The sequence below is a fragment of the Pollachius pollachius genome, assembly GCF_949987615.1.
Source record: "Pollachius pollachius genome assembly, chromosome: 7".
NCBI classification, from domain to species: domain Eukaryota; kingdom Metazoa; phylum Chordata; class Actinopteri; order Gadiformes; family Gadidae; genus Pollachius; species Pollachius pollachius.
Genome location: NC_136940.1, coordinates 13801335 through 13821892, shown reverse-complemented (window position 1 = coordinate 13821892; position 20558 = coordinate 13801335). Strand labels below are relative to the sequence as shown.

The 20558-nt window shown below is 44.1% G+C and overlaps 2 protein-coding genes across 4 annotated transcripts; one reads left to right on the top strand and one right to left on the bottom strand.

Annotated features, from left to right (window-relative positions):
- The first annotated feature begins 946 nt into the window (after nucleotides 1-946).
- On the top strand, nucleotides 947-13515 carry axdnd1 (axonemal dynein light chain domain containing 1). Of its 3 annotated transcripts, none has more exons than XM_079740084.1 (24): nucleotides 947-1205; nucleotides 1430-1569; nucleotides 1877-1983; nucleotides 2082-2160; nucleotides 2271-2356; nucleotides 2451-2504; nucleotides 2756-2864; nucleotides 2998-3119; nucleotides 3416-3556; nucleotides 3852-3956; nucleotides 4123-4243; nucleotides 4335-4436; nucleotides 5987-6153; nucleotides 6283-6343; nucleotides 6755-6989; nucleotides 9535-9751; nucleotides 10023-10116; nucleotides 10417-10598; nucleotides 10741-10822; nucleotides 11063-11392; nucleotides 11599-11733; nucleotides 11962-12026; nucleotides 12332-12462; nucleotides 12894-13515. In XM_079740084.1, the coding sequence occupies exons 1-24, from the start codon at nucleotides 1163-1165 to the stop codon at nucleotides 13037-13039; spliced, it is 3054 nt and encodes a 1017-aa protein (XP_079596210.1). In that variant the 5' UTR covers nucleotides 947-1162; the 3' UTR covers nucleotides 13040-13515. The 3 variants fall into 3 exon arrangements, with proteins under 3 accessions (XP_079596210.1, XP_079596209.1, XP_079596211.1); XM_079740083.1 differs by having other exon boundaries at nucleotides 2448-2504; XM_079740085.1 differs by lacking the exon at nucleotides 11063-11392 and having other exon boundaries at nucleotides 2448-2504.
- Nucleotides 13516-13635: 120 nt separating this feature from the next.
- nphs2 (NPHS2 stomatin family member, podocin) lies at nucleotides 13636-20426 on the bottom strand (the record flags this gene model as incomplete). The annotated part of the gene is made up of 7 exons (XM_079739341.1): nucleotides 13636-13902; nucleotides 14180-14258; nucleotides 14644-14903; nucleotides 15338-15399; nucleotides 18211-18283; nucleotides 18462-18565; nucleotides 20045-20426. 7 exons carry the CDS (start codon nucleotides 20424-20426, stop codon nucleotides 13636-13638), a joined length of 1227 nt encoding a protein of 408 aa, XP_079595467.1.
- Between the last annotated feature and the right edge of the window lie 132 nt (nucleotides 20427-20558).

The following is a 20558-nucleotide window of genomic DNA, read 5'->3' as shown; positions in this document are numbered from 1 at the left end:
GTGACAGTGGCGATCAGTGGAGAAGGGTATGTATTTTATTTATTTATTTATTTAATTTATGTAATTAAATTCATTGGGGCATAATAAATGACATGACATATATTGCATGACAATACATGGTAAATAAATAGATAAATGTATTTCAATAAATAGATACATGGTCAATAGATAAAAACATGGTCAATGAATAGATAAAAACATGGTCAATAAATAGATAAAACATGGTCAATAAATAGATATACATAGTATTTAAATAAATAGATGAATACATGGTAAATAAATAGAGTAACAAATTCCTAAATATTTTATTTCAAACACATTTAAAAAAGGTTCCACATAACAAAGATGACCCACTGTAACTGTGTCCTTTCTGTGTCCTATCTAGCTACGAGGACCAGCCGCTTCAAGCAGCCTGTGGTAGTGTGTGCTCGCAACCTTTCACAACCTAATATATTTTCATTTCACGCGTGAATGGACGAGCAGCGTTGGTGCCACCTCCTCCGTTGGCGGGCTCTGGTGCCATTTCGGTGAAGAAGACAAACTATGAAACATTGCCGTTGCTATGCAACCTTTACTGGGAGAGTCGTGACGTCCTAAATCGGCGCAGATCCGCGTCAGCATAATGCTTCTTCATAATAGTTAACTACTTTAACGGCACCAAAAATCCAAAACCCAAGTGGAATCTAGATGGAAAAAGTGTGTAGTTCAAAACCTGAGCAGCTTTTACTTGTTCGCCACCTACAGAGTTTGTCACGTACGATCATTCAAAACCCCCATATTATTTTCCATAGACATTTAAACAAGGGACCAAGAGCCTTGGAGGCGGGACTTATTTTTCAGTGGTCTATTGTCTTCAGAACATGATCATGTTTCTGGTTTCAATCTCACATTTCAACTACTATATATAGGCCTATAGCCTACTGTGTTTTTCTAGTTTGTGTTTGAAAACACGGGGGTTGAGACTAGTGAAACAATAAGGAAGAATATATATATATATATATTTTTTTGTTTGTTTGTTTGTTTTGTTTATTTCTTTCTGCCTCCGATAAAACCTGGCCGTGCGTTTGTGATGTCGCCATGGTAACGCCCCCGTGTGTCCGTGCCTAATGGTACCTTTTATTTGACAAAGTTTTATACTGAGTTGTGAAGGATCCGTATCGCTATGGCCACGTTTTCGAGATCGTTCACATCAGATGAGATTCCAGGTAAGCTTTTTGGGTATATTAAGTAAAATTAACACTTTAGACAAGATTTCCTTCTCTCTTCAAGTTTGTAGTCAGCTGCCGTAGGCCGTTGATTGTTGAATTATTACTTACTGTCAGTGGATAATGGCCAGTTTTACGCAGAGCCGTGAGGTCATATTTATACAACAGCTTCGTTAATAATGAAATATAAAATACTCAAACGTATGAACTGCTATTAACACCAGAGCTACCTGAGATCCGTGAGAGATCTGGGTCGTCCTGGAAAACGCGGGTTGTTCCAGTTGAGAACACGCACATCCCCAGGGAGCTGCAGGCCTCTCTGTGCGGGGAGGAGAGACCCGTGGAAAGCAGGTCCCAGCGCAAGGTAGCCTACCCTCTGGAGCATGCCGCAGATACTTTTAATAATGCATTAAAGAAGTCCCCTCACCTTTTTCATGGTAAAATAACATTTTACTGCTTACAGTTTAGAGAGTAAATGAAACATTATTGCTTAAAGTTATATGGTAGAATTATACATGAGCTCATTTAGGCTACAGCATCAAATTACACATTAATGCATTACTTTATTCATTCCAGATGAGAATTGTGTGAATCACATGTAAGGGGACATGATTTGCTGTTAAGTATATTGATACCGTTTTTTTGTTTAAGTTAAAAGTTTTGTTTCAAAGGAGCGTGGTGGGATGAATGGTGCCTGGAGCCAACGGAATAGCCAACAGCCATTCAGCCTCCGAGACCGCAAGCAGAATGGCCAGGGTTCTGGCAAAGGAGCTGGCAGGTTGGTCACACCGTACCAGTGGCCATAAAGCTTGATATTCAGTTTTCCAAGCCCAATCCTTTTTGTTGTTGTCAATGTTGTTTTTTCTTCAAACCCAGGGATGTGTCCTTCATGGGTGACTCCATGGCAATCCAGAACAAGGGGATATTGCTTCCGCCCATGATTGGCCAGACAAAGGTAGGCTCCTGTATACTACAATAGTGTTTTGAGACAGGTGTACAGTAGTAATGAGACAGATGTACAGTAGTGTTGAGAGCCAGTTTCTCTATCTGTCTGTCTGTTCCCAGGAAGGGACTATAGCTGAGAATTTGATCCCAGTGGAATACCATGTGGTGAAACAGCAGGGGTTGCCGGTGCCAGAATTATGTGGACAGTGAGTCCATCCTCCCAAACAAGGCAAGAAGACCAGAGGAGACTCTTTCTAACTCCTCCTTTCTCACCTCTGCCTGTCTGTCCTCTCTCAGTAGATCCACCATCGAGGTGCAAGATGCTCACCTTCCACTGATACTGTTTCCATCACTGTGAGTCAATTTACAATAACAATAATTACAATAAATACAATAATCATCATAGTTATCTTTCATGGTGCAACCATAGTCCAATTGCAACCCACATTCTCAACTACAATTTCTTTACAATCCAGTGTTAACCACTTTGTTACAAGAACACATGTGCGTACTTATATATTTGATATCATTTTCATAGGGATTTGGGTTGAAATTGAGGTTTAACTCACTACATTGATTTTCAAAGTAAGTTTGTTTGTTACCAGGAGGCCCAGAAGTCGCTGGGAGGTGGTCAAGTTGATCCAGGTTATGGATGACATGATGGAGAAAACAGGGATCCACCAGCAGACTGAGGATCTTACTGACATCTCTCAGGTTGATACACCCCGACCCTGACCCTGATGACATAACCAAGCCTCTCCTCTGTGAGGTCATCAGCAGGCCTACCCTGACATCATGTCATCAACAGACCCTTGTTCCCAACACCCCTGTTCCTCTATGTATGCAGATGGGGGCGCTGCTGGAGCTGCTTAAGGTGGAACAGAACATTTACAACATAGTCTTCCACGAGCTGATCAGACAGGTCAGCGTGAACTGTGCAGAGAGAGGCCTGCTACTGGACAGAATCAGGTCAGAACCACAGAGAGAGGGACCTTCAGAACCACTAATGAAACAAAAAATGTACTTGAATGATATGTGGATCCAAGAGCCACATAGACACAGACCTGAAAAGCCACAGACTTCAAAATTTGATGGTATTTGAAACTACATAGACACTTTAGAACGATATATACAGATCTTCAAACCATATAAAGATGGCCTTCAGGACCACATAGGGATAGACCTTTTCTCAAATTAGAAACACAAAGAAACACAAAGAGATGGACTGTTACACTACACGCTTCCGTGCATCTGTGCGTCTCCAGGCAGCAGTATGTGTGTCTCCTGGAGAGAGTGCCCCGACAGCTGAAGGGCCTCCATGCGGCCAGCCTGGCTGAGAGAGCCCTGAACCACATACTGACCCAGGAGGTGGTCTGCTTCAAGACCTGCATCCAGCACCTCAACACGTAGACCTGCCTGCAGTCTCCGTCGTCATCTGTATCCCTATCTTCATCTGTATCCCTGTCTTCATGTGTATCCCTGTCTTTGTCCATATCCCTATCTTAATCTGTATCCCTGTCTTCATCTGTATCCCTGTCTTCATCTGTATCCCTGTCTTCATCTGGAACTCTGTCTTAATCTGGAACTCTGTCTTAATCTGGAACTCTGTCTTCATCTGTATCCCTTTCTTCATGTGTATCTCCATCCTCACACATACGTTAGTTTATCTCTGAGGGTACCCTGGCTATTCTTTCTCCACAGGGAACTGGCTGAGATCAAGATTCACGATGAGAGCCTATCCCAGCAGGCCGAGCAAGCCCAGCAGAACCTGGCAGAAGCTCTGGACCAGGCCACCAAGAATGCTGAGTGAGGGAATATAGATTTTGATTTATGGTTTCACGACCCCTTGGTAATCCTAGCATGGTTTTGGATTCCTGGGTCTACTTGGTCTTTGCGCCACGTTTTCTCTGTGTTGTGTCCCCACTCTGTCTGTTGCGTTAACTTAACTCTTGGCCCCGGGTTTCGATAACAGTCTTCTCCAGGAGTACCACGAGCTGTATGAGCTGCAAAGGAGGCGCATGCAGAGCCAGATGGAGACGCTTGCTGAGGAAAGAGACCTCTGGAGGGCTGACACTTTCAGCCTTGCTGCTAAGGTCTGTAGTTAGGGCATCCAAACCAAATCAGAACAAAAATGTAAGTGTGAGTTAAAGAGTTGATGAAGATGATTGATTGTTACATCATCAGGTCATCAGTTTAGGGAAGCTGAAGCTGTTTCACCGGCTGCATGTCAGTGCAGAGAGCTGGTGCAAGACAGCCCAACAGTACGCTACATTTATCTCTATCAAGGTACATTACCACACTAACACTACACTATATATTAATGCACAATAATAATAATAATAAAAATGTATTTTATATAGCACCTTTCAGGATACTCAAGGTCGCTTCACAAGAGTGGGAGGTGAGGGTGTAGGCAAGTGAGTGAGAGTGCAAAATGCGCAAGGCGCTGGGTGGGGTCATGAGTTAGAGGCCATAGGCCTCAGAGAAAAGGTGTGCTTTCGTGTACTTTTTGAAAGTCTCCACGGAAGGGGCACAGCGGATGTTGGGGGGGAGCTGGTTCCACAGAGTGGGGGCAGACACGGAAAAGGCCAGCTGGTCCTTTTCAGAGGACCTGAGGGACCGCAGTGGGGTGTAGGGGTGGAGGAGGTCAGAGAGGTAACGGGGGGCCAGAGCATGAAGGGACTTGTATGTGAGTAATAGAATTTTGAATTTAATGCGGAACTTTACTGGTAACCAGTGGAGCACCATCAGGGTGGGGTGATGTGCTGCCAGAGCTTAATGCCAGTTAAGACCCTGGCAGCTGAGTTCTGCACATATTGCAGTCTGTCCAGGGTTTTAGAGGGGAGACCGGTGAGTATGGCGTTGCAGTAGTCCAGGCAGGTAGAAATGAAGCAGTGGATCAGTGTTTCAGTAACTGAGTCTGAGAGTGAGGATCGGAGTCGTGCAATGTTCTTCAGGTGGTAAAATGCAGATCTTGTGACATTCTTAATGTGGGGATGGAATGATAGGGTGGGGTCCAATACTACACCATAATCTCACTACCCTACACAAGTCAGCCCAAACAGTATTCTTATATTGTCTCTTCCAACCTGTATTGCCAACATACCTGTATGTTGGCAATACAGGTACTACAGGAGGACACTCAGCACGACAACCATAAAAAGGTTGAAGTGATGTAGTGAGCCCCAAACAGTGGCCACATTCCAGTGTTAAAGCAGGGGTATGTGCTTGGGCACAGCTGGAGAAAGGGATGCTACTACTCCTTTCGGCCATCTCAGGATGCAGCTTGTGGTATTGCTGCGAGTCAGCTGAGGCTTTCTCAGTTTCCCCCCAAGGGTGATAAGCACGCCACAAACAGTGAAATGGTTTCTATAGATAATGACTGAGAGGCAACAGTGTCTTAGTAACTTGAGAATACCAGGCCTTGTGGAAACTTCCATTACAATTGCATTCTACCTCCTGAGCCACTGCAGGCCAATACAAAACTACCCTATCACTACACTGCACTACTCTACAACAACACAGCGCTGCACTTCCAGTAAGGCTAAACAACACGACACAATACTACACAGTACTACACTAGACAATACCACAGTAGACTACCAGCAACACTCACTACAATTACACTAGACAATGCTGCACAATAGAATACTACACCACCAGAACAAATACCAAAGTAAAAAGGTTGTAATTAAGGACATTAGGATGAAATACAGCATGCTCAGCTAGGCTGAATACAGTCATTGCCATTACATTTCCATTTGAGTTCTTTAGCAGAAGCTTTTATCCAACATACTGCTGAGAACTATCCGGCATACGTGTTGGTTGTGTTCAAGGACACGGAGCAGATGAACATCATCGTACAGCTGAGTGACAGCTGGAGGGAGAAGCTTGCGTGCTTCATGGAGCGTCTGAGGAACACTGAGATAGCTCAGTGTGAACTCATCCAGACCGTACTGCAGGGCATCACCAAGCGCCTTGACATCTGCACCGCAACCAATAGGTAGAGTTCTGTACTAAGACTCCTACTGCTGTAACTAATCCTACTTCTGTTACTGTTTATTGCGCTCATAATATTAAAAAATGGACAGGATAGTGTAGTTGAGATGTTAATGTTCTTTTTTGTTTTTAGGAGTGCAGCACCAAAATCTGAAGAGGAAGAGATTTACACTGAGCTGATGCAGTGGACCAATGTAGGTGTAATAGATAACTCTGAACGGGCTAGTGCACAGCCACATGAGATAAACAGCCCTCTGATCTGCTCTTATGTCTCTGCCTCCTGCCATACCGTATAGTTTCCTGTCAGCTATTCACTGCTTGCTTGATTGCAACTCGGCAGCTTTTACACACCATGCACATTTTTATAATCCTCCTTAATCAGACATGACATGATGCTAAAATAATTATGATTTGGTCAAGACACTTTTATCCAAAGCAATTTGATATGAATTGTAGATCCACATCATCAAGGGGCAGGTAGGATTCAGACCTCTTGCTCTAGGATGCCACCGTGTAGACCTGTTACTTGTCATTCTCCAGTCATACCAGTTCTGGCTGATTTATCCAATGGGTTTGGTATGGAACGTGTGGTGGTGGTCCTGTAGACTCTGACGGTGCAATGCGAACGCTACAGCGGGGAACAGATGCTCTCCTGTCAGGACTCCCTGAAGGACCTGGTGGATCTGGAGGACTCCTGGGTCGAGGTTGCCCTCTACGTCTTCCGGAGACACCCCGGCCTAGATGGAGAGCCCCCAAGAGGCCAGGAGGCCATGAGGGAGCAGGGCAGAGTGGTGTCTGAGCTCCACCAACAGCTGGAGACACGGGTCAATGGAGAGAACGGTCAGAGTCCCAAACACACACAAACAGAAAACACACAAAGGGCCCTGTCTTGCATCCGGCGCAATTGACTTTCTACGCTAACGCATGTGTCGTGGCTAGTTTGCAACTGGCGCAGAGCGTTCTTTTCCCTCCACTGCCATGCGTCGGTAAATTAGGGAATGATCTTGCGCCCCAAGGGGTGGTTCAGCGAAAGGAGGAGGCGTGTTTTGGTGCAAACGTTCCCTGGTGCTATTTTGCAGTTTCAGAAAACAATTGCGCCTCAAACCAGGAAATACCCGGGCCCTATTTTAACGGTCTGAAACGCAAGTGAGAAGCGCCAAGCGCAAGTAGCTTTGTGGGCGGTTCTATGGCGATGTTGCTATTTTACCTGCACATAAATGACTCTTGTGCCCGGCGCAAATCTAAAAAGGGTTGGTCTGAAGCAGCCTAATTACCCGTAGGTGTTGTTTGGGCGTAACGGGCAATAAACCAATGAGAGTGCAATCTCCCATCCCCTTTAAGAGCCATGAGCGCATTTGAATCCGAAGAGTTGATATTTTGACAGCGCGTTTGCAGTCTCCGATGAGACAGATGCATGACCACGTGAATTTCAAACTTCAAATGGCTCAGTTTATGGCCAAATAATATGGCCTAATTCACACATGGAATAGCGTTTTTTTCCACAACTTCAGAATTACTGAGTCCTCAAATAAATTTCGGCAAAGAAAACTTAACACACGTGATATGCGGTAACTGTGGTTCTATTTAATGATATACGCAATACATTAACAAACATCGTTTCTTACCAGTATTGTATGCATTATATGTTCAGATGCTATTTTAAGGGAGCATGCATAATGTTGCTTGTGCACCTCGCGCATACTCTTTGCTTCTCTCATCTACCTAGCCACACATTCTTGGTAAATTATTTGGGAAAGAACAGCTGATACAGCGGTAACAAGTTGTTCTTTTAAATCAGCATTACTCATTGCGCGGCTCGCAAGCCACATGCGGCTCGCCAAGCCTCTATTTGCGGCTCGCATGGCGGTAAAAATATACAGTGATATGATCATGCAGTGAATACAGATATTTAAAAAAACAATACAAACAATTATTTAAAAAATAAATCAACAGCGGCATTAAAAGGTGGAAATATAGCCTTGTCTAGAAAATATTTTTAAACTTGCTCGGCTCTACGCTGACAGCGGGGTTGCCAGATTGGCGGTTTTCCTGCATAACAAGAGAGAATGTGCTCTTTGGATGGACTTATTCTTATTAACTTATTCTTCAATAGCTTCCATGTTATGTGACCCAGTGTCTCCACATTATTCCAGAAAATAGCACACAGTCACACAAGTCTTAATTTTCCTCTCAAAGTGCACCAGATTGATGCATTCCAGGTTAAAAGGTACCAAATTTTCTTCCGGGGGAGCATGCCCCCGGACCTCGCTAAGGACCGGGTTCCCTCCACAGTTTCACAAAATTCTGTGGGAAACACTGCTTCAGGGAGGACATATTATTAAGCAGGCATACTTATTTATGACTGGATTTATAGCTTTTGATACTTTGCGGTAAAAATGGCTCTCCTGTTGACGTCGTCCTGTCAGTGCGGCTCTCCTGAAAAAAATTGTGAATACCACTGTTTTAGATCAATGCATCTGCAAACGCCGTACAGCAAACACATATTTTCTTGACACAGACATCATGTACAAGCCCATTACTTTTAGGATTGATGAGTATTTGATCGTGAGAAAACATTGTTTTACCGAGTGAGTGTTAAAAAGAATGAATGAGTCTCATCGGAGACTGCAAACGCGCTGTCAAAATATCAACTCGTCGGATTCAAATGCGCTCATGGCTCTTAAAGGGGAAGGGAGATGGCACTCTCATTGGTTAATTGCACGTTACGCCCCAACCACACCTACGGGTAATTAGGCTACTTCAGACAAACCCTTTTTAGATTTGCGCCGGGCGCAAGAATAATTTATGCGCCGGTAAAATAGCAACATCGCCATAGAACTGCCCACAAAGCTACTTGCGCTTGGCTCTTCTCACTTGCGTTTCAGACCGTTAAAATAGGGCCCAAATACTTGAATGAACCCTATTTTGCAACAAGGTGTACGGATGTCAGCTAGGTGTTCGTCTTTCCAAGCTATTTCAAAATGTTTTGACATCACACATGAAAATGTCGACCCAGATGTATGATGGATAGATCAACTCTAGCCTACTACCACACCTTGGACCTTTTAAACGCAAACAAACACACACGTGCAAAATAATTCCTCAGGTCCAAAAAAAGACAGACAGCTTAACATGTTGGTGCATTTTGGATTGGAAATGTTTTATAATTATGTTTTTCATTTAGTAATTTAGCAGATGCTTTAATCCAAAGCTCCTTGCAGAGAATACATGTCATTAAGGAGCAAGTAGGGGTTTAAAATGTTAAAATCATGTGCATTCCTGCTTACAGTTTATGTCATGATCAAAATGTGTATATGTTGGAGGAAATTAGCTTACATGTGGTCAACTTTCTGTTTCATGTTGTTTCTGACACTGGGTGTTTCAGGCATCCATAAACTCACCATGTCTCTAGTAAGCCCGATGGAGTCCTGGGCCAACAAAATGAGGACAGCCATTGGCCAGTCAGATACGATGCAGGCATCTGATTGGTTAAAGCTGGAGAAGGCCCTCTTTCATTGGCAGAGTATAGCAGAGGAAATGCTGCAGCTTGTCTCCTGCAGCCAATCGGAGTACGAGAGAACCCAGGAGAAACTACATGTTGAGTAAGTATGCACAAACCTAGCTAAGACACTAACTAAGAAGCGCACTATATATTTAATTCATAAACTCAACCTCAAGGAGTTAGCAAGATTATTTGTGGTTGTGTTATTGTTTGTATGTGTGTGTGTGCGTGCATTCTTGCCTGCATGCAGCTTACTTGTACGTTCTATTGACAAGTTATTCCATTTGTTTGCATCTACTGATATTTATGTCCTACATAATCTTTTGTATTGATGTGGACAGAAATAATCTAATTCAAATGTGTGTGTGCAGAGTTAAAACAGCAGATGTGTTGGATTCCTTAAGAGACTTTGTTGCCAGCCAATCCCGTTTCCTCAACAACAAGAACAGCAGCCTTTATGACTCGGTGAGAAACAACATGAAACAGATCATCTACTCCTCACCATTCTCCTCTCACCTTCTCTCTTCTTCACCTCCTCTCTAGCTCCTTATCTGTAGCTTCTCCTCTCCCCCTCCTTGTGATTCAGTTTGGTTATGTTTCCCTTGAATGCTCGTGGAAGAGGGGTGAGAGGTGGACTTTCGGCATCAAACTCTGAACCTTTTTGGTTGGGAGTCACACCCTAGCCGCTAGGGCTTTCTATTACATCTCCATCTGCTGGTCTCTAATTTCTGGTCTTTACTGGATATTTCCCTTCAACTCTTCCAGGTGTCCTCTCTCCACACATCCCTGATCCGCTGGACGGTGGCCCTGCTGATCACATTAGTACCTGACCATGACCAAGACCCTCAGGACTCTTCACTCACTGAGGTCGGCCGTCTGGACCACCTGGAGCGAGACGCCAGAGAGCTAGTCCAGAAACTAGAGCGCCTGTCCCAGAACATCATCAGGTATCAGATCTGAAATATTCCTGTGTAATCTATTGATTCACTTTGTTAAAGGAAGATTGAAGAATCCTGTACAATGGGTTAATTCTCAGGATTCCAGGCATTGAATGGAGCAGTATGATGAATGTTTGTTTTTTGACCTCAGGTCCTGCCAGTTTATTGTCGACGAGGAGCTGCAGAAGAACGTGTATGCAGACAGCCAGATGTACGAGCACCAGAGCTTCCAGGTAGAGAAGTTGTGGGGGGGTTGGATTCGTCCATAAATCACATCAATTCAGCCAGGGCCCTGGATTACTGTCCTTTTCCTTTCTGCTGTTGGAGCCTTTCTAAAATTTGTTATGAAGAATGATGTTAATCCAAATTACATATGCTGTTATTTGTATGTTTTCCATGTTTGTGCTTGAGGTGTGTGTGTGTGTGTGTGCGTGTGTGCGTGCGTGTGCGTGTGTGTGTGCTTGTGTCCCCAGCAAGAATGCAGTGATTGGATAGAAACGTGTCGGGTTCTGCTGTTGGACGTGAAGCGCGGTCCGGTGGAGCTTTCAATCAGCCCACCACGGCCCGCCTCCAACTACCCTGACTCCGCCCCCAACCACACTGACCCTGCCTCCGACCAATATGATCCCGCCTCCCACCCCCCTAACTCCACCTCCCAGCAGCTCCCTGAGCCAGACTCCAACATGGCACACCCAGACTACAAACGTTGTTGCCCTGCCCCAAACCTCCCTAGCTCTGCCTCCAAGCCCTTGTTAAGTGACCCTGAGCTCCTGCTGTCAACAGCATTGAGTCACCACTCTCTGGTACCATACACACACACATCAGATGTCATTCATAATCATAATTATATCACACAAGAGGGAGTGTCTTATACTGAGCCTGCTGCCACTATATACAGATTTGTTAGATGATAATAATAAATCCCCCATCTTGCCCTCAAGCAACTTGACTTCTTGTGTGTTTAGGGCCTGGGGTTGATGTTTATGTAATGTCTGTTGCTCTTCTGTAGGAGGAGCCACAAGGTTACGAAGAGGAGGAGGAGGAAGGTCCAGAGGAAGGCTCTGTCAGTGTGGTGAAGATGATTGGCTATGATGGAAACATCACGGAGAGAACCCTGGCAGAGAGCGATGCCCAGCGAGATACGGTTGGGAACCACAAACACACGTAGTACTTCTGGATGTTGTTTACAAATAACTTAACAAATAAAATATATTGTTTACACTGACTAGCAAGACAAGCAGAATACATTGCTTATAGTTTATTTAAAAGTATGTATGATACTATTTTACCATTATACCATCAATAGTATTACTGCATGAAACCTTTTCAAAGTGACTATATCACCTTCTCTGTTGTTTTGTTTATGTATCAGACTGAAGGGGATAGTTCTCAGAAGGATTCTCTGAGCACGATGGAACTACTACAGAGAGAACTACAGTAAATATACCTTGACCTGTCTGCATGTCTGTTTATCTGCCACACCTGCTACATGCCTTTCTGCTTTTCTACCTGCCTGTCTGTCTGCAACTGTTTACATTTCCCATATTTTGTATTTGTTTTACTGAAACAACTTATTCATATATTTAACAAAAGTAGTGTCAGCAATGTGTGTGTGTGTGTGTGTGTGTATTTGTGTGTGCCATCTGTGTTTGTGTGTACGTGTTTGTGTGTATGTGCACGTGTGTTTGTGTTTATATATTTGTAAATGTGTGTGTGTGTTTTTGTGTGTGTGTGTGTGTCAGTGCCTATGTGGTCCAGCTCCAGCTCTGTGAGCAGAGGGCTGTAACGGCAGAGGAGGCACTGCAGGGGGCGCTGCTGAGGATCCTGCACCTGGAAAGTCGACTACATGACAAGATAAGCATGGAGCCCGCAGGTACAACCAGAACCAGGGAGGGTCTGGCGGGCCATTGGGTCTGAGAATATCCTAATGACCAGATGATTACTGATTAAGCAATACTTTTATCCAGTAGAATTTGGCAGTTCATTTTAAATTCCTGTCAATAATGAGCTGGTTGTGGGTTATGCATCTTGCTCAAAGATACCTATGTCTTAGCATGTGGAAATTAGTGTTCAAACCAAGAGCCTTGTGGCTTGGTATCCAACACTCCCATTGTCCATACACAACCTGAATACATATTTAATAAATACAAGACCGAGTCCTGTTTGAACAACAGTACTTTCGGCCGAACTTTTAATGATTTTTGAGATGCTTAGGCTGGTGCAACAAATGTTAAAAGGCTAGACGGGCAGGGTTTTTATGTATTCAACATCCATGTCTATAGTAGACACTGATTCCTCTGTTAGTTTGTTTTGCAGTTGATACTGAAGCAGACCAAGAACGAGCAGATACAGCATGTACGGAAGAAGATACGGTACCAGAATTGACCCCAGCTGCTCCAAAGAAAACCAGTTCAAGAACCAAGCCCACCAAGAGATCCAAGAGACACTGACGGAACCAAACACCCCATCCTTATGCCCGTAAAACAGCAACAAACGAGTTATTGGTCAAGGGTTGAAAGCCACATAACATTCACTATAAGGTATTTTCTTTGGAAAATTATGCTTTATGAAGACTGTATAAAAAAGATATACAGACTAACGGTGAGATGTTCAGAGAAAAGCTCTGACGAACATCTGAGAACATTTAGGTTAATTAAAATTGGTTTGAGAAGGAATCCATCATTTAATCATTGTTTCTCTCTGCGTAAGATGTTTCAGAATTAATCACAGAGAAGCATATGTTCAAAGATATGTTCAAAGAGACAATCAATGATTCTACTCAAGTGAAACTTCCTACTCAAGTGAAAGTATTTTAAACATATTTGACTTTCTAACTAAGAAAATGGCTCATCCTCATGAACCTCATCCTTAATGCATAAACTTGTTGGTGAGAATGGAATGGTTTCTTGTACTAACTTTTAGTTAAATACCCGACACTTGGTAATGTAAGATGAATTAAAAAGTAAATATATATATATATTTTTATATAAATATTTGTTTCGGAACATTAATACTGTACAGAAAAACATTTGTTGATTAGAGAAGGTTACATCATAGGTGAGTCTGTCTGCTCCTCCCCCCCCTCCTCTGCTGCTGAGAGGGGGGTTGGGGGTGGGGGGAGCCCGGAGAGGTCCTGGGTCATGGCGAGGAGGTCGGAGGGGAGTGTGAGGAGCAGCGGGGGTCGCTCAGATCTCTGGAGGGTGGTGAGGAGCTGGAGGAGGCGCAGCTGGATGGCAGCAGGAGAACCGGATATGGAGTCCAGGGACTCCCTGAGAGCCTGGCAGGCCGCTCGCTCGCCCTCCACCGCCGTCACCTGGAGAGAGGGGAAGGAGACAGGAGAAGAGAAAGGGGGGAAGAGAGCAACATAGAGCAGGTAAAGAGAGAGGGACATTACGGAGGAGAGTGGGATGAGACAGGAAGAGGAAAACAGGAGGAGAACGAGAGAGGGAGGAGACAAGACGAAGAGAGAGATGGACAGAGCAGGAGAGTGACATAGCGATAAATATGAGACTGGTATCACTTCCTTGTGCACACGTCAGTTTTTTTCATCTTTCCATCTGTGTCGTCTGTCTCTTCATGTGTGTTCTCACTATGATCTGAGCTCGTCGTTGGACGTCTCTCTGCTCCCTCATGTTCTGTTGTAGCTCCTCTGGTATGCTCACCCCCTCTCTGACATACACCACGAGACACACAAGAAGAAACACAAAGGGGGGGACATACCAGGAGACACTCAGTGTAAAACACAAGGAGACATACAGGGAGAAACAAAGAGACACCAGGATAAACACAAGGAAAAACCAGGAGACCCACAAGGAGACACACCAGAAGACATACAGGGAAAAACAAGACAAACCAGGAGACGCCATCCTATTATTATTTTAGCTTTTATTTAATCGCATAATAAACGCCAGACCTCCCACGCATCCATCACTTCCACTCATTTCCCCCTTTCTTCACTGTGTGCTTGGTGGTCTTCAAATGACCACTTCCTGGTTGTTTGAACAACTAACACAGCGCTAGCCTCACATCCATCCATATTAAGCCAGGGACTCACATGTCCGCCCTCTCCACTTTGATGCCCCAACGACCGGCAAGGGAGTCCGCTGCCACCCGGACCTCTCGCCCCACCAGCTTTCTGTTGAGCAGGAACTGGTGGAAGTCGTGGCGGGCCAGGACGTCCCGGAGCGCTCCCTGGACCAGAGCTTGGAGCAGCTCCCGGGGGTTGGACAGAGACACGGTGCTGAGGATGACATTCTCGATGCGGAAGAGACACACGGCACTCACCTCAACGCGTGCCAGGTCTCTGGTCACCACCTATGCAGAGGTGTGTGTGTATGTGTTTGATAATTATTTCACTGTTTGGTCATTTAGCAGATGATTTTATCCAAAGCAACTCTGGATCTAGAAATACATGGAGGTATGCTTTTAGGGAGCCGAACCACTTTCATATTCCATCTTTTTGAAGGTTCTTAAAGCTTATAAATGGTGTGTCTGCTTAGTTTGTCCACTTAACAGAGAACTAAACATAAAGAGTACCTTTTATGCTTGCATACATGTGTGACAAACACCTTTTTCCAATGAGCACAAACCTCAGACTGAACAAGAAATTGGTTAAATCTCCTAAAACAGTGTTTCTGGTCAGTCCCCTTTACAGTCAACAACCTATTGTGGAGGACCTGTTCTACTCCAAATGTTCAGTTTGAAAATGGATCATGTGATCAAAGTACCGATTGAGATGGAATACGGACAGTTTTGACTCTGATGTCCTCCTTCTTGCAGACATCCAGCCAAGGCAGGTAGAACAGCAGGCCTGGAGGTAGAGGTTAATGTTACCCAAATATAGAATAGCTCAAGTGAAGTTGAAATGCCACATTTGTGAACCCATACCTTAATACCACATTAAAAAATAGTTGAACAATTACATCTCTGTTCTGTCACCTCCAGTGTTGGGGTAGTTACTCCAAAAAAGTATTTTTTTACTTATTACTAGTTACTTCTGCAAATTGTAATGAGATTACTTTACTGGTAACTGGTTTTGAAAAGTAACTTCACTGCTTATTACTTTACTTTCCCGTTTCTTAATTTACATGGACAAACATCATAGCCCTATCATCACTTAGTGTTCATTGTATAAATCTATACAAAATAGCATATAAAACCATATGAAAGAACAATATACCTGTCTGCACAAAGAAATGCCTCACTGTAAAATCCACAAACCGCAGGATAAAGTAGGCTATGGTGAGGTCAATCAGTAGCAACACACAAGTTTCAAAACCGGCTTTGGGAAACATGAGAACAAAAATTAAGTGGTCAATGAAAAATATAAAAAGGTCACTTTATCCCATAGAATTAAAACAGAAATGCACTTAAACGGCGGTGACACATGCTGTTACTTAATGTGGTCCAAAGGCTGAATGATCCTGATCTATTTCGCAAGCTATGACATGTAAATTAGCCTGAGTATACCCATGCTGCCTTGCGCGCGATTTCATTTCGCGCTGCTAGACAGCATGGATTACAAGGATCCGATTTTCGCCTGAGATAGGGAACCAATCACAGAACGGGGAGGGACGGCAAGACGATGACGATGTCTATGCGACACACCGAAGTTTATGTAGATTACGGATCCAAAATGGCAGCAGATGCGTTACCTTACGATGCAGCCTTAGATAGTGTTTTCAGTAGTTTAGAACGCAAGTTTATTTTGAAAAAATAGAAACTTTCGGCGTTAAACGCTTTCATTACCAAGAAGGATGTCTTTGCCCTGCTACCAACAGGCTTTGATTGGCTATGAGCTACGTACAGACTCATGATAGATATTCGTAGCGCCCAATAAACGGCTTCGGGCAATCCTAAACCACGCCTCAAATACGAGAAAATGAATGTGTGGTGTCCAGCCTTTATACCACATTTTTCACAAACTACCAGCTCTCGTTGTGAAGACTAGTCACCGCGCCATTCGTTTCAATGGGAATCGCGACGGCATACTTTCAACATAAAGTGTACATATTTATCTTTTGAAATTCGTCCCAGCCTTTATACCAGATACTCTAGGGTCTATAGTCCAGCGACCCTGGGACATTTATAGAGTTTGTGTGTTATGTGTTGCATTGCATTTCGTTGTCTGTTATGCCAGTTGTTCTATGTGCATGCATTGGAATGTTCTTCTTGTCAATCAGTGTGGGGGGCGAATCATCAGGTCAGCTGGGGGAGGGCCTTGGGAGAACAGGAGGGTGGGGGCTTGCACGTTGAAGGGACCGGGTTGGGGGGTTGCCCGGGTAACCGGTTGTTGTTAGTGTGGATTTTTGACTCTGGTTATGGGTTTCAGTGACCTGGTTTGCTACATTAAAGTTCCTTCAAGTACTTATGACTGGACATCGTTATGTCACCGGCGAGGTCATTACAATAGTATGTAACCGCGTTGTCTGATTACAGTTGAATTCATTGTTTACAACCTACCAGCTCTCGTTGTGAAGACTAGTCACCGCACCACTCGTTTCAATGGGAATCGCGACTGTATAATTTCAACATTAAGTGTACATATTTATCATTTGAAATTCATCCCAGCCTTTATACCACATATTCTCTGGGGTATATAGCATATAACCGCGTTGTCTGATTACAGTTTAATTTATTTTTTCCAACCTACCAGCTCTTGTTATGAAGACTAGTCACTGTGCCATTCGTTTCAATGGGAATCGCAACGGCCTATGAGTGTACATATTTGTAATTAGAAATTCGTACCAGCCTTTATACAACAGATACTATAGGGTATATAGCATATAACCGCGTTTTCTGATTACAGTTTAATGCATTTTTCACAATTGACCAGCTCTCGTTATGAAGGCAGTGTTAATTTTGGCAGCTAGATTTAGTCTTGGGCTGCACAGGGTTCTGTTTATGAGAGGCTAAAACACCCGGGACCCCCACCATCATTGCTAAATCAAGTCTATTATCTTGCTGATATGTTAAACATCCAAAAATCAACTACGCCCCCATCCCGCTGCTTTTGGTTAAAGTTGTAATGTTGACGTTGGAGAATGAGAACTAGGGAGGCGCTGAGTCTGAGAACCGTGCATTCCATGATTCGATTCACCGCTACCGGAAACTCGACTGAACGAACGAACGAGGGAGGTGCTGAGTCTGACTGACTCAGAGTACCGTGCATGATTCGATTCACCGCTATCGGAAACTCGACTGAACGAACGAACGAACGATTCGCGAACGACTCCTCTTGGCGAACTGAATGACGCGAACTGAATCACGGAAACGAATCACTAAATCCAACCCTATGTGTCACCTGCTTCTGCGCTCCAACACTTGAACACTCCTTCGCATAAGCAGCTACGTCACTCAAATCGATCGCTATGGCAATGTGTCGAGGCAAGCAGGCGCTGCAGACACACAGGCAGCACGCACGCATGCACGCACCACAACAGATCAGAACTTTACACGCAGGCAAACACGGCTTCAGTAACGCAGGAAAGCGCGTTACTTTAGTCTAGAAAAGTAGTGTAGTTACCGATATTTTAAATGTAATGCGTTACTTTACTTTGACACTGGTCACCTCCACAACCTAGGAAGACTACAGGAGAAAACTACAATAACCATCAACCACCTGGTCCCCTTGCCCGCTCCCTCAGCAGGTGGCCAAGTCGGAATATCACTGCCCGCTCGTACTCCTTCACCACCTGTCAATCAGAAAAACAGCCTTCAATAGAACATCCCATAATCCCAGCATCAGCAAGTCAATTCACTAAACATTTTTTTCAAGAGCAATAATCATATAAATATATAATATCATTTATTTGAATATATTTGTATGTATTTGCATCATATGGTTACAGTATTATTCAGTGATGGGTGTACTTTGAAGCAGAACCAGATGGAGAGAGGAAGGAAGAGGATGACCAGGGTCAGAACCAGGACCATCAGAAGCCACTCCCCCACCCCTAGGTGCCTTGGCTTGATACCTGCATGAACAGCTCACCTTCAGAACACACAGAGAACTACACTTCTACCTCACACCTCTGCACATGGGAACCACCAAGCAGAGTGGCCATGTTGGATATTAACAGCATGTTAAAACTATTACATGATTATATTTAGTTGAATCTAGAATGGTGAGGATGTTATCTCTATTTGACTAATCTGCTAGCAAATTATATGCATTAGATTGAGTTAGCAGTGTGGTTTTGGAGTCTAGTCTGACAAACTCTTTCCACCATAGTGGATGGATAAAGTGTAACCTTTGTATTCAACTTTTATAATTGTGTGTATTTTTATATTCATCTAATTGTTTATACTAAAATCGAATTGATTGAGTGTTCATGCTACATGCTACCTAGGTGACTGCCACACTTCAGCGAGGTGAGCTCTATGGGGCTCCTCTAGATAAAAGGATGCAGGGTGGTGGTGTTGAAAGAACGGTTTATAGAGCTCGTAAGTCCGCCCCTTCCTGGAGACCCCCATGGGACCTCTGGAAATAATTTGAAAATTAGAATGGGTTTCAATGGAGAGAAAGTAGTTATTTCCTGGTCCCAGTCTTTATATGCCCTGGATTACACATATGTTGTTTGTGGATTTAAATTATAATTTTTCATGCGAAGAAAACCAAAAAAAATTCGCGAAGACGTTTGATAATGTTAGGTTTTGCGTGAGGCCGCTTTGTGAACTACAGCCCCTCGCTGCTCATGACATGACGTGGCAAACTCTATGCTCCACTTCAACGCTTTTTTCCAAGGGGAGGATAAAAGCATTGAAAGAGGTGAAAACCATTATAAGTTCGGGCTTGTGGAGAGTTTCAGTTATGCCGATGGGGAGATTGTCGGTCTTATCCACGCCAGTCGCAGGGAGCGTGACGTCACATACGAGACGTGTAGTCTTTCTCATTGTGTTTTCTCTACAGCCTTTAACTGAAAAATTGCACAATTAAAAGGTCAAACTCTTCGGGCACATGAAAAATTATCATTTAAATCCACAAACAACATATGTGTAATCTGGGGCATATAAAGACGTGGACCAGAAAATAATTACTTTCTCTCCATTGAAACCCATTCATATATTTCGATCTCATAGGTCCCATGGGCTCTACCAGAAGGGGCGTGACTTTGCCACTATTGTTAAAGTTTGTTGAAACTGATACATGTCCTGATGTTCCATGTCGCCATCTATAGGAGAACTCTCCCGTGTGTGGGGAGATGGCTGTTTTAACCTGTACCCACTGACACTCAATATGCAACAGGTGTGCAGCCCGAGTCCAGTCAGACTTGGCTAGGTGATGCTGCTTAAACCAGCCGTCATCCACACACACTACAACACTAATCTAATCTGAATCCACGGACCAAATGTCAGATCATCTAATCTCAAACTGTTTGAAATACTTAATAATTATAAATGATGAAATTAAACTGAAGATCTGTAGCCTTTTTTAACCCAAAAGCTCAACTCACCATCTTGTCTGTCCGTCTCAAGCAGCCAACAGCGCTGCTCTTCTTCCTTCTTCTCCTTGTCCTCCTCCCCTCCCCCTCCTGTCGCTCTCACACTGTCCACATCCACCACTGTGCTCCTAACCTTTTCCTCTGTCCTCTCCTTGACTCTCACCTCAACTCGGCCCATTTGGTCTCCCTTAACCTGTGTCTCGTTATTCTCCTTCGCCTTCTGCTGCTTCCTCCTCTCCTTCTCCTCATTTGACCTGGCTCTGGTGCTGGAGGTTGGGGGGTGGCGTGCCTTGGAGGTGGCTGGGGGGGGCTTGGTTTGTTCTCCCCTGGACAGATGAGTGGAGCTCTTTCTCTCCTCCCCCCCAGCCGGGACCAGTTCTGCGGTGAGGAGCATCGGTGAAGGAGGTGGTGGTGGTTTGAAGAAGTGGTTGAAGAGGAGAAAACTGCTCTCCTTGATCTCTCCTGTGTGGGACAGAAGATATTCCACTTCTCTCCCTCTCTCTCTCTCTCTCTCTCTCTCTCTCTC

What these genes read in the sequence shown, in the direction of transcription:
- axdnd1 (XM_079740083.1), top strand. Translation starts at nt 1,163, where the DNA reads ATGGCCACGTTTTCGAGATCGTTCACATCAGATGAGATTCCAG. An exon ending in TCTGGCAAAGGAGCTGGCAG is followed by an intron (nt 1,984 to 2,081) that starts GTTGGTCACACC and finishes CTTCAAACCCAG; the next exon opens with GGATGTGTCCTTCATGGGTG. An exon ending in GCGATGCCCAGCGAGATACG is followed by an intron (nt 11,734 to 11,961) that starts GTTGGGAACCAC and finishes TTTATGTATCAG; the next exon opens with ACTGAAGGGGATAGTTCTCA.